The sequence below is a fragment of the Ovis aries genome, chromosome 3, assembly GCF_016772045.2.
Source record: "Ovis aries strain OAR_USU_Benz2616 breed Rambouillet chromosome 3, ARS-UI_Ramb_v3.0, whole genome shotgun sequence".
Classification (NCBI taxonomy): Eukaryota; Metazoa; Chordata; class Mammalia; order Artiodactyla; family Bovidae; genus Ovis; species Ovis aries.
In genome coordinates, this window is record NC_056056.1 from 170,574,516 (window position 1) to 170,591,532 (window position 17,017).

Sequence of the window (17,017 nt, forward strand, 5' to 3'; positions counted from 1 at the left end):
TACATTAGACACAGTATAAAATTATAGTAATTATATCAGTGTGTGGTTTAACATCTGAATAGAAAATGGAATAGAATTGAAAACTCAAAACAAGTTATGTAATAAGATTTAATCACAAAATAAAACATACAGTATGATTCCATTTATATAGAAATTCAAAGCAGATAAAACTAAGCACTGCTATGTTTAGGAACACTTGCATGAGTAGTATAATTATATAGAAAAGTAGAAAATTGCAACAGTTGTCACCTCTTGGGGTGTCTGGCATTGACAGTGAGGCATTTTGAGGCACAGAATTCAAAGTAGATAAAACTAAGCACTGCTGTATTTAGGAACACTTGCCTGAGTAGCATAATTATATAGAAAAATAGAAAATTGCAACAGTTGTCTCCTCTCAGGGTGTCTGGCATTGACAGTAAGACACTGACCACACTGTTTTAACTTGGATGAGTTTCACTTATCATGCTTTTAAACATACATATGTTTTTATTTTCACAGCTCAGAAAAAAATGGGAATGAATTAACTAGTTCTAGAATATACCTGGTGCTAGAAAAATAATGCAAGCCAACCATCCATTTCCTGAGAAATAAAAGCAACTTTAGAGAATACACTGCCTTAAAAGGGAACATCCTGCCTTTCCTATGTGTAAAGTTGAAACCAAGAAACTTAAAGCTTTACTTTCAAAAAGAAAATTCTGACTCACTTGGGAAAATTCCTCCACACGTTAACATTACTGGACTGTTTAATGTCTTGGAAGGTACCAAGCTAAAAGATCAGAAAAGTGACACTGATTTATTAGTTTGAGGTTTGGTTTCCTGGCTGTTTCTACAGAAGGGCAAGGAAGTGTTTTCTTTGTATTGATACAAGTGTCAGAGAACATGTAGCAAACCATTTTGCAAAAGAAAGATTAGACTTTGCATCAAAAACAAAGACATGGGACACAAATGACATCTGAGCACAGCCCTCTCCAAAACATCTGTCAAGTGGAAAAAACAAGGAGATTAGGGGTAGGTGCTGGAGCGTGAACTGAGAGCTCCACTTATAGTCATTCACAAGCTCATAGAAGAAAGGAGTGAGTCCAAAATTTTAGAGCAGGGTGACACAGACCCTAAGTTTGTTGAAAGGGAAAGCTCATGTCCAGAGATGCTTTGTGCATCATTTAGTCAGGCAAACCCCAAGCATGGTTCTAATATACTCTCTAGTGCATAATTCTGGAGACAGTTGCAGGCAGCAAAGAAGATGACAAACTCATTGCTACCACTGAGTTTTAATTCCCTTAGAGTAGCAAGAAGAAATTTCTAGAGAAACTTGACTTTATGGTACAATGGCTTAAGAGAGTCGAAAGCCAGAAATCTGCTGCTTCTGAAAATGAACTTCCTAAGAATTTCACAACTTCTGATTCTTGTTCTTAGAACCTAAGTGGCCATGCAGACATGTTGTGTTCCTCCGGGTTCAGGTTAGCAGAACTCTGTGATCTATCACAAATGGGCATATATGACTCACAGTCTAAATAAATAGATGCACATTCTCAACAATTGAATCCTGCATAGAAATTTTCTAAAATGTTGCCAACTCACCATAGCCATGAGTTTATGTTTTCTAAATATGAAAAAGCATATAGTAAAGAACATATTTTGAAAAAACATAAATTAACATTTAAAACTACCACCTAAAACATTTTGCTTCTCTTGTAGCTCAGTTGGCAAAAAATCTGCCTGCAATGCAGGAGACCTGGGTTCAATACCTGAGTTAGGAAGATCCCCTGGAGAAGGCAACCCACCCAGTATTCTGGCGTAGAGAATCCCATGGACAGAAGAGCCAGGCAGGCTACAGTCCATGGGGTCACAAGAGTCGGACACAACTTAGCAACTAAACCAACCAACCTAAAATCTTTTAAACATATATGTTTTTATTGTCACAGTTCAAAAAAATGGGAATGAATTAACTAGTGCTAGAATATACCAGGTGCTAGCCCGTCAAGCTCCTCTGTCAATGGGATTCTCTAGGCAAGAATACTGGAGTGGGTTGCCATTCCCTTCTTCAGGGGATCTTTCTGACCCAGGGATCAAACCCAGGTCTTCTGCACTGCAGGGAGATTATCATCTGAGCCACCAGGGAAGCCCCAAAACCTTTTATCTTTTGTGAATTTACAAATAGTCATTGTGTTTGATAATCTATTCTCGTTGAGTCATGAAAGTATTTTATTATTCTAATTTTCATACTTATATTTAATGGCTGTTTATATTTAACATGTCCCTAATTTATTCAGCTATGCTGAATGAAGGAATTCATTTATTTGCTAAGAATTTATAGCAGGACTTATAAGATACATATGGGCTTCCCTGGTGGTCCAGTGGTTAAGAATCTGCCCTGCAATGCAAGGGACATAGGGAATGATCCCTAGTATGAGGAGATCCCACATGCTGCAGAGCAACTAAGCACATGTGCCACAACTAAGATTGTGCTCTAGAGCCCCTGAGCCACAGCTACTCTGCCTGCCTAGAGCCTGTGCTCCACACCAAGAGAAGCCGCCACCACGAGAAGTCCATGCACTACAAGGAAGAGTAGCCTCCACTCTCTGCAGCTAGAGAGATGCAGCAATGAAGACCCAGAGCAGCCAAAAAGTAAAATAAATAAATCTTAAAAATGATACACCTGAATTGTAGTTTATGGAAATAGTCAAGGGAAATGGTCCACAAAAATCTAGGAAAAGCCATGATTTTCTACTCAGCAAGTTTAGAAGGTATCTGGGGAAGAAGAGATTTGTCAATATTCTTCAAATGAAAACCCAAACAAGGTCTGAGAAGCTACAAAATAGAGCAGGCAAAACAAAGGGCAAAAGACAAGAGCAGAGAAGAGGCATAAATAGGAAAGAGAAGAGTGGGTCCTGAAAAGAACTTCCTTTCTAGTGAACACTATTGTGGGAAAAGTTTAAGGGGTTAATGAAGGTGACTCTTGAAACAATATAGGCTCACTCCTCTTATATATACTTTTGTCTAATAATTAAGTTTGTGTATAATAAAAAGCACACTGCTATTTTTCTTCTAGATTGTTGACTTGGACTGTATTTGAAATATGTGTAGCTAAAGACAAACAAAGGAACTACATTTGTTGTCTTAATTGAAGAAAACACAATTCTGGGTTCTTGACTAGCTGTGCTCTGCAAAAGTAAAAGGTTACAATAGTCTATGCAAACTTTCTTAAATAAAATTATTCTTCCTAAAATTCCAGGCATTGTTATTGGACCTATGGCAATAACAGATTATTTAATCTTGCCAAATCCTTACCATCATAGAGAGAAGTTTGAAGGCACTAACAGACTCATTAATTTTTCTGCAGTATAGTGATTTACAGTGTTTTATTATTTTCAGGTGTACAACACAGTGATTTGATATTTTTGTAGATTATGCTCTATTTAAAACACTGGTTATATTTCCTGTGCTGTATATTACATCTTTGTGTCTTATTTATTTTATACCTATTCTTTGTACCTCTTAATCCCCTTCCCCTATCTTGGCCCTCCCCACAGCCCTCTCCCTGTTGGTAACCACTAGTTTGTTATCTGTATCTATGAGTCTGTTTTTGTTATATTTGTTTTATTTCTTATATTGCACATGTAAAAGAAAACATATGGTATTTTTCTCTGACTTACTTCACTAAGCAGATGGATATATATCCAAAGAAAATGAAAACACTAATTAGAAAAGATATATGTAGAGACCAACACAACATTGTAATGCAATTATCCTCCAATTAAACAATTTAAAAAATACAGAGACAAAAAATATATATGCACCTCAATGTTCATAGTAGTATTATCTACAATAGCCAAAATATAGAATCAACCTAAGCATCCATCAAAAGATGGATGAATATGTGATATGCAATTAAGATAGATGCATGTGTACATACACACAATGAAATATTACTCAGCCATAAAAAATGAAATTTCACCATTTGCTGCAGCATGGAGGGTATAATGCTTAGTGAAGCTGTCAGAGAAAAACAGATTCAATCTTAATTTCAGTGGCAAGTACTCATCAAAAATATCACTTTATTGGCAAAATAATCATAGTATAATACTACTAACACTCCATAGACACTAATAATAATTAAGATGATTGTATTGATGATTGTAATAATCACAGCTCATATTTTTGTAGTCTGATACTTTTCAAGGATGCTCTGCATAGGAAGTGCCCTATACCCTCATATACAAATTAGTGCCAACCTTAAGTTAGGTACTGTCTTATAAGAAAGTGAAGTCGCTCAGTTGTGTCTGACTCTTTGCGACCCCACGGACTGCAGCCTACCAGGCTCCTCCATCCATGGGATTCTCCAGGCAAGAATACTGGAGTGGGTTGCCATTTCCTTCTTCAGGGGATCTTCCTGACCCAGGGATCTAACCCAGGTCTCCCGCATTGCAGGCAGACGCTTTGACCTCTGAGCCACCAGGGGAGCCCTGTAGAACCTAGGCAATCATAATTTTTATCCAGACAAAGGAAATCTGGTATGTCTGCACAGCAGACCTGTTGTAATAACCAATATTTCTAGCTCTTTTCACATTTCTGAAGCTAATGAAAAGAGCATTCAAAACACATGAAAACACTAAGGCGATGACAGTCACTTCTTAGCTCTCCCACGTAATAGTACTAATGGATAGTAAAGGATAAAGTGTAGCCACAAGGATTTAAGTTCCTAGGATAAGACTTGGCACTTAGTTCATAATATTCATGGAAGTTGATGACTCACAAGTTACAGGTGGAGCATATATTAGGAAGGACTGTAGGGGCAAGTGACAGAAATCCAGTATAAACTGACTTAAACAGAAATCCATTGGTTCAGGTGACCAGGAGGTTGTTGATGATATTAATATTATTAACAACTAGATTCCAGCCCTCCAGCAGCATCAGCAAGAGACTGCCTTTGTGCTGGCTCTGCTTTGTTCTGTTGACTGCATTCTCAAGCAGGCTGGCTTCACACGCATCTGTGATACCCACCGGAAGCTCCAGGCTCTTACTTTCTGCGGACTTAGTAATAATTCACTATGTGATCATTCTTAGCAGAAGACCTGGTAATGAGTTTCACTGACCAGGTCTGATTCATCTTCTGAGCTGGGATCAGGGAAGAGGCAAACCCTGCCCAGCCCACAGGGATGATTCCCCAGAGAAGAAGAGTCTTTCACCAGAAGAAGAGATGCAAAACCACAGATGTCTAGTATACAGAAACTCTGTATACTTGTCTCCCATGAATGAGGGTTACATAGTAGGGAGAAGAGATGTGGGAGGCAGGAAAATCATAATTTGGAATGTAAGATTCTCCTGTATGTTTATAGATACCGAGACTACCGTGACCCTCCTCATTCACTGGTGCCCTACGGCTACACACTACAGTTCTGGCACGTCCTAGCAGCCCGACTGGCTTTTATCATTGTGTTTGAGGTAACTTTTCTCACCCAATTCCTTGATTTCCTTTGACCTAATGAAGTAAATAGAAGTAGCAGATGAATATAAGTTACAAGAACTTTCAATGTGATTATGTATTGTCTAGAAGCAGGATAAGTAATACTGTGCAATCTTTTTCTCATTTTCTTCTCTTTAATTAAAGTACTTGAATTTTCTAAGAAATATTTGAAAGTCCACTGTTGATTGTTAATGGATAAGTCCGGAATCTTTGGTCCTAAGCTTAATATTCTAGGGCTGTGGTTCCTAAAATTCAGGAAAATTGCCATTTTTCCATCCCCACCTCCCAGAGATTCTGATACATCATGCCTGCAATTTGCTTTTCACAGTCCTCCAAGATGCTTCTGATGTTCAGGGACAGTGTTTAGAAAACACTGAAATGACTGTTACAAGTGGCAGCCTCTGGTTGTGCATCATCATGACATTACTTATGAACTTATAAAGAATAATCTCCCTAGTAGATTATGCCTGTATTACATGTCAGTAAAATTACATCATCTATTTTCTCCTAGTCTTTAAGAAAGTTGTACTAAAAATAGTTTGCATTCCCATAACTGTATCCCAAAATGGAAATTTCATCTCTCATTACATATATTAAAGCCAGATTAATGCAAGTGAAGGCTGCCTCTTGGCTCAGACTAAAAGTTCCTATACAGGCATACCTCAGAGATACTGCAGGTTTGGTGCCAGACCACCACAATAAAGTATTTTGCCATCTATGGAGCCTTTTAAAATATTTTCTTCCAGTTATCATAACAACGCCCATTTTGTGGGTGAAGGAGTTGAGGTTCAGAGTGGCTTATCCTCAGGTAAGCCATCTTAAGTGCTGGCAGTGGCGCTGGCACTCAGACCTGGCCCTCTGACTCCACGGCGCTTTCTTCTGGCCCTCCTTTGCATCCTCTGGCCATTGCTTCTCCACCTTCTTTCCCGAACCCTCATTTCCTATGTGGTGCCGTCCCACCAGGTTCAGTCCTCGCCTACCCTGCGACTTTCTCTCCTCACACACACCTCCCCTGGCTTCATCCCACTTTCCAGAAACTCCAGAGGCTCCACATCCCTGATCTTGACCAGCTCCCAGAGCTCCTTCAGTTCAGGCTGCACAGTAGACCTGACTCTCCTGTATTCTCCCCTGTGTTTTTAGCACCTCGTGTTTTGTATAAAGCACCTCATTTCATATCTGATCCCAGACCTCCCAAAAGATCTAAGGGATCGAATGAGAAGAGAGAAGTACTTGATTCAGGAGATGATGTATGAAGCAGAACTGGAGCGTCTCCAGAAGGAACGAAAGGAGAGGAAGAAAAATGGAAAAGCACACCACAATGAGTGGCCGTGAGCAGGTCGGTGAGAGGTACGTTCACGGTCTGAAATCTCTCCTTGGCTGGGAGGGGCGCTTTCAACTCCTTGAAACAGAGCTTGATAGGGATGAAAATAAAGTTAAAGTTAGTTTCACAGTCATGTCCAGCTCTTTGTGATCCCACGGACCACACCAGCCAGGCTCCTCTGCCCATGGAATTCTCCAGGCACGAGTATTGGAGTGGGTTGCCATTTCCTTCTCCAGGGGATCTTCCTGACCCAGGGATCGAAACCAGGTCTCCTGCATTGCAGGCAGGTTCTTTACCAACTGAGCCACTAGGGAAGCCCAGTAGTAAATAATCCTTTAGAAGCTTCCCAAACCAGCTTGTTTCTTACTTTAATTGCTAATTTAACTGAATCTTCCCTTTGCACACAACTCCTGCAGCTCTTCTCTGCCTCTGTGTCATACTCCGGCCTGGCAGCCAAGATCCTTACAAGTTGGCCTATGTGTCCCCCAAAATAACCTTGCCCCACTACCACATCCACTCCAGTCTGGCTGTTCTCTTTCATCAGAAAGAAGGGGCAGATTACCCTGGGGATATTAAATCACCTTTTCATCTCACCCACAATGGCCTCCCCTCCATCACCCAAGCATCAGTTCTTCCCAGGTTGACCCATGTCACGCCACACCTTCTAAAAAGGTTTCCCCAGACTCATCAGCCCACAGAGACTCACTCCTGATAAACACCTCCGGTTACTGCATCAGTACCACATGTATTGACAGATATTGATATTAATTTGTGATTTTCAAACAGTTATTAGGCTTCCCCAGCACAATTTGTAAGCATCTTTAGGAAAGTGCCTATGGATTGTAATCGATTCTTCCAACTGTCAGTGCGGTGTTAAGCACACAGCACCTATTAAATAAATTCACATTTAGGGGCTTCCCTGGCAGTCCAGTGGTTAAAACCTTCACCTGCCAATGCGAGGAATGCAGGTTCCATTCCTTTTCAGGGAGCTAAGATCCCACATAAATTGTGGCCAAAAAAAAAAAAAAAAAGCAATATTGTAAAAAATTCAATAAAGACTTTATTAATTAAATGTGCATTTTTAAAGGTCAGGTGCATTACACTTAAGAAAGTTCCATGATGTTCCCACATATCTTATGCAAAAGTTCTTCTGAAACCTTTCTGGCAAGGCAATTACTATCTATGTGTCCTTGGACAAGTCACTTTGCTTTTCTGGGCTCAATTTCTTCAGTGATAAGATGAGCCCTCAGTTCTGATACTCCATGAAGCTAATGGTGCAGCATTTGTTTTGCCTTCCTTTCTCTCTCCGCTTGTTTGGAGACTAACTTTGAAAATTTGGCCTCCAAAAGAAAAATTAAATAAACAGGAAAAAGTATGTTTTTTTGCTTTTCACATAGGTAAAAATATAGCAGATATCTGCAGAAATGTTTGTTGTTAAATTAGTAAAGTTCTGTCAATCCAGATCTGTATTAATAGTCCAGGAGTTCATTGTGAGTCAGGTATGACCGTGGACTTGGGGTGAATGCCCTTAGCCCCAGGCCACCGGATAGTAATGGTATATGGATGCTGATGGTGATCAGAACCATCCCCAAGAAAAAGAAAGGCAAAATGGCTGTCTGAGGAGGCCTTACAAATAGCTGAGAAAAGAAGAGATGCAAAAGGCAAGGGAGAAAAGGAAAGATATACCCATCAAAATGCAGAGTTCCAAAGAATAGCAAGGAGAGATTAAAAAAATAAAAAAGCCTTCCTCAGTGAACCATGCAGAGAAATAGAGGAAAACAACAGAATGGGGAAGACTAGAGATCTCTTCAAGAAAATTAGAGATACCAAAGGAACATTTCATGCAAAAATGGGCACAGTAAAGGACAGAAATGGTATGAACCTAACAGAAGCAGAAGCTATTAAAAAGGAGTGGCAAGAATACACAGAAGAACTATGCAAAAAAGATCAAGACCCAGATAATCACGATGGTGCGATCACTCACCTAGAGCCAGACGTCCTGGAGTGCAAAGTTAAGTGGGCCTTAGAAAGCATCTCTATGAACAAAGCTAGTGGAGGTGATGGAATTCCAGCTGAGCTATTTCAAATCCTAAAAGATGGTTCTATTAAAGTGCTGCATTCAATATGCCAGCAAATTTGGAAAACTCAGCAGTGGCCACAGGATTGGAAAAGGTGACAGACTTTGTTTTCTTGGGCTCCAAAATCACTGTGGACAGTGACCACAGCCATGATATTAAAAGACGCTTGCTCCTTGGAAGAAAAGCTATGACCAACCTCAACAGCATATTAAAAAGCAGAGACATCACTTTGCCAACAAAGGTCTGTCTAGTTAAGGCTATGGTTTTTCCAGTAGTCATGTATGGATGTGAGAGTTGGACCATAAAGAAAGCTGAGCACTGAAGAACTGATGCTTTTGAACTGCGGTGTTGGAGAAGACTCTTGAGAGTCCCTTGGACTGCAAGGAGATGAAACCAGTCAATCCTAAAGGAAATCAGTCCTGAATATTCATTGGAAGGACTGATGCTGAAGCTCCAATACTTTGGCCACTTGGTGCGAAGAACCGACTCATTAGAAAAGACCGTGATGCTGGGAAAGATTGAAGGCAGGAGGAGAAGGGGACGACAGAGGATGAGATGGTTGGATGGCATCACCGACTCAACAGACATGAGTTTGAGCAAGCTCTAGGAGATAGTCAAGGACAAGCCCGGCATGCTGCAGTCCAAGGGGTCACAAAGAGTCGGACACAACTGAGCACCTGAATAACAACAACATAGACGCTGAACACTGGTTCTGCCCTCAATTCCAAAAGTAGCCCTTGACTTCACTAAAGGCAAGAAATGTTTTGCTACTTAGTAATTTTTCCTTTTTCCCCAGGTGTCATTTGGCTATGTGAGTTCAGGAAAATTACATTTTTCTGAGTCTGCTTATTTGGTGGAACTAATATACAGCTCAAATAAGGCAAAATATGTGAGACATGTACAAAACAAAGTGCTCTAGAATACTATACGGGATTTGCACTGTGGCTGAGCACCATGTTCTAGTCCCAGGGATTGCAGATCTGGCTTTTCCATTCTCTGTCTGGCCTGAGTTGGAGCATTCCTGTGGATTCAGTTTCCACATTTGCAAGAAAAAAGGAGTTGGACTAAACAATCCTTTAAGAGCCTATCTGGCTTTAGCCTTCTCGGATTCTATACTTTGCTCCAACCCCCTGGCCCACGCACCATTTTGACCACCTTTTCTCTGGCTCTGGTCAGCTCTCAGAGGAGAAAGGCTGACCATCCAGACATCTTGAGTTGGAGTAGGAGGCAGACATTAGTGAAGAGAACTGCTCCAGGGTCCAGAGACCGAGGTGCTGCTGTGGATTATCCCCACCTCACACCCCAGGACTACTCTGCACTGCAGGGCCCTTCACGCTTGGGAGCTGGGAGTTCCTTCTGGCCGCATCATTTGATTTCCTTTCTCCCCAAAGAGGCCATTTCTCAATTTTTCTTAAAAGCATAGTCTTTATCTCTATTTTCCCAACAGTTGGCAGGAAGCCACCTTCCTCCAGACTGTGTCTCCATCTGTTCATCTGTAAAGGGGGCACAGTCATGTTTATACCCTACCTGACTTGGTTCAGGATTATAGATTCCTTGAATATCTTTGATTTCATGCTAACAAGTATAGACCATTGCACATTCTGCCCTTTCAGCCATCATGTCTACTTAGAATCGTAATACTTTCTCCTTTTTTTCCAGATAATCGTTCATTTCCAGGCCTAGGACCTGAATACTTGTTTACTTCTCCCGGCTGTGCAAAAGCACATTCAAGTGAATGACTATAATGCAACCGCAGTGCATGTCGCCGAGGTCGGCAGCAGCAGAGGGGTCAGCACCCTGAAAGGACTGCCTGGGAAACCACACTGCTGTGAAGTCACATTGCAGCCCAGCACACAAATGCTATCTATCCACAGACCATTCTTGACCAAGCAAGCATGCACATCATGGGCAGTTACATTCTCAAGTTTTTAAAACCAAGGGGAACTTGTATACTGGGCCTGTTTTTCAGCCTGTTTGCTATCTTTTTTGCATTCTAACCCATGTGAATTTTACAGACACTGGGCTAAAAAGGGTATTCGGACACCTGGACACATTCCTAGAATGTCATCATATGGTCCTAATTCCGTGTCATCAAACAACACAAACAAGACCCTGTTTACAACTTTTTCTTTTTTTAATTTCAGATCTTTCTGAGGAGATTATTATATATGACATATCTATAGCTATGTGTATGGCCATAGATGTATTTCTGTGTGTACATATGTATAGTCATATATTCTTACATATGTACATACAAATACAGAGATATATAAAGTACATAGAACTTCCTTAATTGTAAATAGCTAAAAGGTACTGACACGAATGACAGATTTTCACATTTCAATAGTCATCAACGTGAAGCCATGTTTAATGCTTGTATAATGTGATGCAATAAAATTTAAAATAAATTTATGCACATGGAATATTTTTAGCTGGGTCTTCTGAAATTTTGTTGTCGTTTCTTCTCACAGAATAAGAGGAATCATAGAGTGTCATCTTTAAAGAAAGTCTGTCACTCCCAAACACTCCTGAGAAATGACTTCATCCTTCAGAGAGATTGCATTTTTCTTCCTAAGGCCCCTCTTCTACCTTTCTCGATGCTGTCTTCTTAGGGTACCAGGCTGACTAATTAGAAATTACTCAGAAGAGGACAGAAAATGCCACTGACATACTTTGTGGAGGAAATATGGAATACAACCAATGATACATACAATGCTTTTGATTACCCTGCCTGCTAGTATGCTCTGCTAATCCTAGCAAAGGGACTGTCTGGATGGGCCATGAGGGGCAGGTCGAGAAGTGCACTTCTAAGCAATGCTCATTGTTATAATTACTCTTCTTCCAAAGATTGCAGAACCTGACCTTGAATTATTATATCACCTTGCTTGTGCCAGTCAGGGAAATGGGAGTGCACCTCATCCATCAACACTGTCTCATTCTGGCTGTGGAATCCTGAGCTGATGGGGTCCCAAGATCCTTAAATGTTCCCTTAGATGGGGACAGTTGGTCAGCATGGCTTTGGGCAGGCTAGAACTTCAGCCATTTAGTAGTTTTATCTTTCTAGTATTCCTTCTGACCTGCTGTTGCTGGGAGTGAAATGCAGTTAACCCTTGAACACCACAGGTTTAAGCTGTGAGGGTTCATTTATAAGCAGATTTTTTTCAATAAATATATAATATAGTACTATAATATCTGCTATTGGTTGGATCCATGAACCATGGACATAGAGGGCCATCAGTATAGTTATATCCAGATTTCTGACTGGACAGAGATTGGCGCCCACAGCCTCTGCATTATTCAAAGGTCAACTGTACTAACCCTACCAGAGCCTAAACTAAGGATATGTATGGGAACTGAAAACAAGAGGCCACTGGCAGAGTTTTCAATCATGGTTAAGAAGTCTGAAATATTTCACATGTTGGCCAGAGGAATTTCCATGGAAAGTCTCAAAAGATGAAATATACAGAGATGCTCCAAACAGACAACTTGCTCTACTGACCCAGTCCTGTGGCTTTTGCTTGTTATGCCTAAAGCTCTACCTTGAGCATCATGGCCCAAAAGGTCCCTGCTTTTGACCTAGCCATAACTTCTCTCCTGTTCCTTGGAACAGGAAGAGTGGTGGGGGCAGGGAAAGGAACTGAACAACTTCTTGGGTTTGCAATGGGCCGTGAATATTCAGAACTACACAGAGGACCATGCAACACACTGGTCAGGATAAGGAAGTAACCATCTGGTAAGTACCAGCTTATACCTGGTCTGAGCATAGACTGAACTTCAGACTCTCTGGCCAGAAATATATTTTCCCCCATGGAATTCTGCTTTTGCTATCGCAAGTGCCTCTGGCAATCACAATTCTTGATAATGTTTCTAACATAAAACCTCTTCTCTTTCCTCCTCCCATCTCTCCCTTCATTCTTTTCTACCAGCACAGTGAATACACTTATTCATCTTCCCTGTTTTTGGTAAAGGAAGACATAGTGAACATCTTAAGATGTTTGTAGAGGCAGAAAGGCAAAGAAAGTTGTAGAGGGGAATTTCTGAGGGACTTTGTAAGAAATCAAGTGTTAGGAGTAATAATATAGGTAGTTAGGAGTTAGGACATAAAGACATAGGTAGTTTCTGACTTCCCTGTCCCTCCTGTTAGAAAAAAAATTAACAATTATTTATGGGTAAGACATCACTAAGAAAATCCTAGAACATGCAGGTGGGACTGCCAAGATGCAAATGCTGGCTCTTGCAAGCTCCTACCCCTACCCCACATTGCCCTTCCCCCAGGGCAGCACAGCACCCCATTAAGAGGTCTTCCCCTGAGCCTAGCATTTCTCTATTGGGAAATGAGAGCCTAGAGTGAACCTCTAGCTTCCACAGTGTTGTGGGTCAGTTCTTGGTAGCCCCAGTCTGGTCTCATTCCACGGGAATTGTGGGGAAATCTGTGGGGCTTGATCACTGAAATTATGATTATGATGGAGAAGGCATAGTGGCTTGCAAGAACCAGCATTTGCATCTTGGCAGACCCAAGTTCCTACTTGCAGGGTCCAACTAGTTGTCCCAATCAGAGAATCTGCTCACATGCTGAGCTATGACCAGGGGAACCTATGGGATGCGAGTCTGCCTGATTTGGATCCTCAAATGAAGAGCCTTGCTATCCCGAGAGTCTGGTCTGCCCCACTGCAGCAGAGGAGCTGAGTCATAGCCTAGCCCACTGCTGAGTGCAGTTCCAAGTACCTCCTGACCAGAAAGCCTGGAAGCTACACAGCTCAGGAATACAGAGCTACATAGCTCTGCTTGAGCAGAGAATGGCAGGCTGTTATGATCGTTGCAAAGCAAATTCTGTCAGTACAGGGCCCGGGTTTTGGAAGGACCAAGTCAGATTGAGTCAAAACCACAAAGAATCTTGCCGGGCGTGGGTGTGTTCTGGGCTCCATCAAAGCAGGGAAACTAATTCATACACCCATCTATTACTGAGTATAGCATCTGGCCTCTCCTGAGCAGAAAACCTGATCCAGAACAGCTTGGAGCTGACCTTTCCATTTCACCCAGGCAGAGCAGTTAAACCATCCCTTTATCAACTGGTAACTGTACCTCCTGGCCCACCTGGCCAAAATACCTGAAGCTGCATAGCTCAGCAACACTCAAGTAGAGAGTATGGCAGGCAGAGATGATAGGCTGCAAAGCCAAGCCAGGGGCCCTGTTTGGCCAGGGAACTTGGAGAATGGGTTGACTTGAGACAAGAGCACAAAGAGCCTTGCCAGCCTTGGGGATGATTCTCCTGTTCTTCCTGGGCAGGAAACTGATTTGTTGCCCTCCCATTGCTATACACAGCATTTAGCTTGCCTGGCCAGGAAAGCTAGCCAGAGCAGACTGGAAGCTGTACAGCCCACCCAACCACCTTGCTTACAGTGACGCCTGAACAGAGAACACAGGCTGTGGCTTTTCAGTCTGCAGGGCACAACTAGTGACCTCATCTGGCCATATAATTCAGTGCACATACCTGCCTGATTCAGATCCCCAGACAATGAGTTACGCAGGCCCTGGAGCCTGTCCTGCTGCCCTACTGAGGAAAGGAAGCTAATTCATAGTTCTGCCTCCTGTGGAGAATAGCATCCAGTTCCAATTATCTAGTAAGTCTGACAAGAGAACTCAGGCAACCATGGAGCCCATCCTACTGCCCTACCTAGGAAGGGGGCAGAGCCAAAAGTCCTATCTAACCATTCTCAGCCAGAAGTACCACCCCAGACCCCAGCCTGAGCAGTGGACTCATCTGAAAATACATCCTGATGGCAAGTCCCACCTGTCCAAAGATACGACCATCAAACAGATGGTAATATCTGTTGAAGTTTACAGTCTGGAAGTCTCTGTAATTGTGAAAGCTCTCAGTCCTCCTTGCTCTTGCTTACAAAGGACTTTCTCTGGTAAGGTCTCATGGAACCATAAGTAACTGCTTCATGGATGGTTTCATGGTACTGGAGCTGAAGACTAGAATCTGATATCCAAAGAAACCCAAAATGAGCCAACTGGTAAAGAACTTTCTGTGCCAAAGTAAATTTTAAAAGTCTGGAATTAGAGACTTTTTACTAAAATGCACAAATGTCAACATAAGGAATCAAGGATCAAAAAAAAATCAGGTAAATGTGTAAATGTGACACAAAAGGATATAAATTTCCAATAACTGAACCTAAAGGAATGGAGGTACATGAATTGTCAGATAAGGACTTTAGAATGATCCTCCTCAAGAAATCCGGTGATCTATAAGATACAGCAGACAAGTAAACAATCAGGAAAACAGTGACAAACAAAACAAGTTCAACAAATAGAAACCATCAAAAAAGCCAGACAGAAATCCTAGAGGTAAAGATTACAATGATTGAACTCAATCACTAAAAAGTCAAACTGTCACAAACTGTTGAACTCAAAAGTCAACAGACTTGATCTGGCAGAAGACCTAGAAGACAGAACATTTGAAATAATCCAGTCAGAGGAGCAAATATAATAGAAAACAAAGAATGTAAAGAGTGAAAAAAGAATATATAACTTATAGGACACAATTGAAAGAAACAATATTGGCATTATGGGACTTTCAGAAGAAGAGAAAGGGAAAGAAAGCATATTTGAAGCAATAGTGACTAAAAACTTCCCCAATCTTGGAAAAGAAATGAATGCCCAAATTCATGAGGCCCAAAAGTCCCCACGTAAGTGAACCCAAGTAGGGCTACACCAAGACACATTATAATTAAATTGTCCAAGTGAAAGCTAAAAAGAAGTTTGAACACAGTGGAAGAAAAGAGTGGAGCTACAGACAAAAGAACACTCATAACATCAGCAGCTTTTCCCACAGAAGCTTTGAAGGCCAGGAGAGAATGGAATGATATATTCAAAACACTGAAAGAAGAAACTGTCAGCTGAGAATTCTATACCTGGAAGAGCTGCCCTTAAGTAATGGATAAAGACTTTCCCAAACAAACAAAAGCTGAGGGAGTCCATAAGCACTAGGCATGCCTTATAAGAAAGGCTAAATGGCATCATTTAGCGTTGTCTTGAATGAACCACATCACTCAAGATACTGTCTCTGGAGGAGACAGAAAGCCATGGAAGCTCTTCCTCTGGAAACAATATAGAGCCTTTTAGAGAGTGAGATGGTCAACAGGTGCTTATCCAGAAAGTTGTTCATTAACAGACTGTAAGATTTGTAAATTTGTAAAACAAGATGTAAGACTCATATACTGGAAAAAGAATCTGTGAAATCCAAGCTGTTAACAATACTGGAATATCCTCATTTACAGTGAGAGAATGCGAGAGCTCCAGTAGGACGGACTCAAGGCCAAGGCGCTGCTTATTCAGAGGTCACACAATCGGCCGCATTCAGGTGTGGGGTATGACCACTACCATGGATACGGTTAACAAAAGCGAGCATAAGGATGTAGGCGGTCTAACTGAAGATTGGCTCAAAAGACTGGATCAGTGTGATCTATGCACATCTCACTGCACTACTCCTAAGATCAGTCTGGCAACTTCTGTGGCTCATCACAGCCATCGTTGGATATCAGATTTTAGTCTTCAGCTCCAGTACCATGAAACCATCCATGAAGCAGTTACTTATGGTTCCATGAGACCTTACCAGAGAAAGTCCTTTGTAAGCAAGAGCAAGGAGGACTGAGAGCTTTCACAATTACAGAGACTTCCAGACTGTAGACTTCAACAGAAATATAGAAAGCATTGCCCCTAAAAATAGTAATTTGGGTCCAATACAAGCTGAAGTAAAGCAGGCAACAGGGTAACGGAATGTGTCTAAGAGAAAGTCTCATGGAACAGAAATTTAAAAGTTTGAGAGGCTCAGATAGGGGAGTAGAGATGTATAAAATAGCCAAAGATTTTCTAGAATCCAAGAAAAGGTCATCAGAAGATGAAAATGAAAACAGAGTTATAGAAGAAAGGATTTGAGCGAGGAGGATCCCTCGAAAGAAAGGAAGTTCCCCACCTGGCATCATCACCAAGTATGTCTGATGGAGGAGCTGACTCACCTGGTATTGCGTCCCCATCTCCTACAGAGATCACTCTATCTCCTCAGCACAAAAAAGTGATGCTTCAGGTCAAGAGTACAGCTTGTGGAAACTCAGCAAAGTGAGTATTTGTTACATTAATTCAGACAAGAGTTAA

The 17,017-nt window shown here is 41.4% G+C and overlaps 1 protein-coding gene and 1 pseudogene across 7 annotated transcripts in view; both read left to right on the top strand.

Moving 5' to 3' along the window:
- The window catches only part of ANO4 (anoctamin 4), a 454,665-nt gene extending 443,375 nt beyond the window's left edge, over positions 1-11,290 (top strand). For all 7 annotated transcript variants that reach the window (XM_060413101.1, XM_060413102.1, XM_060413100.1 and 4 more), the window contains 3 exons: positions 5,337-5,442; positions 6,605-6,811; positions 10,523-11,290. In XM_060413101.1, the coding sequence (XP_060269084.1) occupies positions 5,337-5,442; positions 6,605-6,796 (298 nt within the window). In that variant the 3' untranslated portion in view covers positions 6,797-6,811; positions 10,523-11,290. The remainder of the gene's footprint in view (positions 1-5,336; positions 5,443-6,604; positions 6,812-10,522) is intronic.
- A 3,223-nt stretch (positions 11,291-14,513) lies between these two features.
- Positions 14,514-17,017, top strand: LOC101121847 (BTB/POZ domain-containing protein KCTD3-like; annotated as a pseudogene).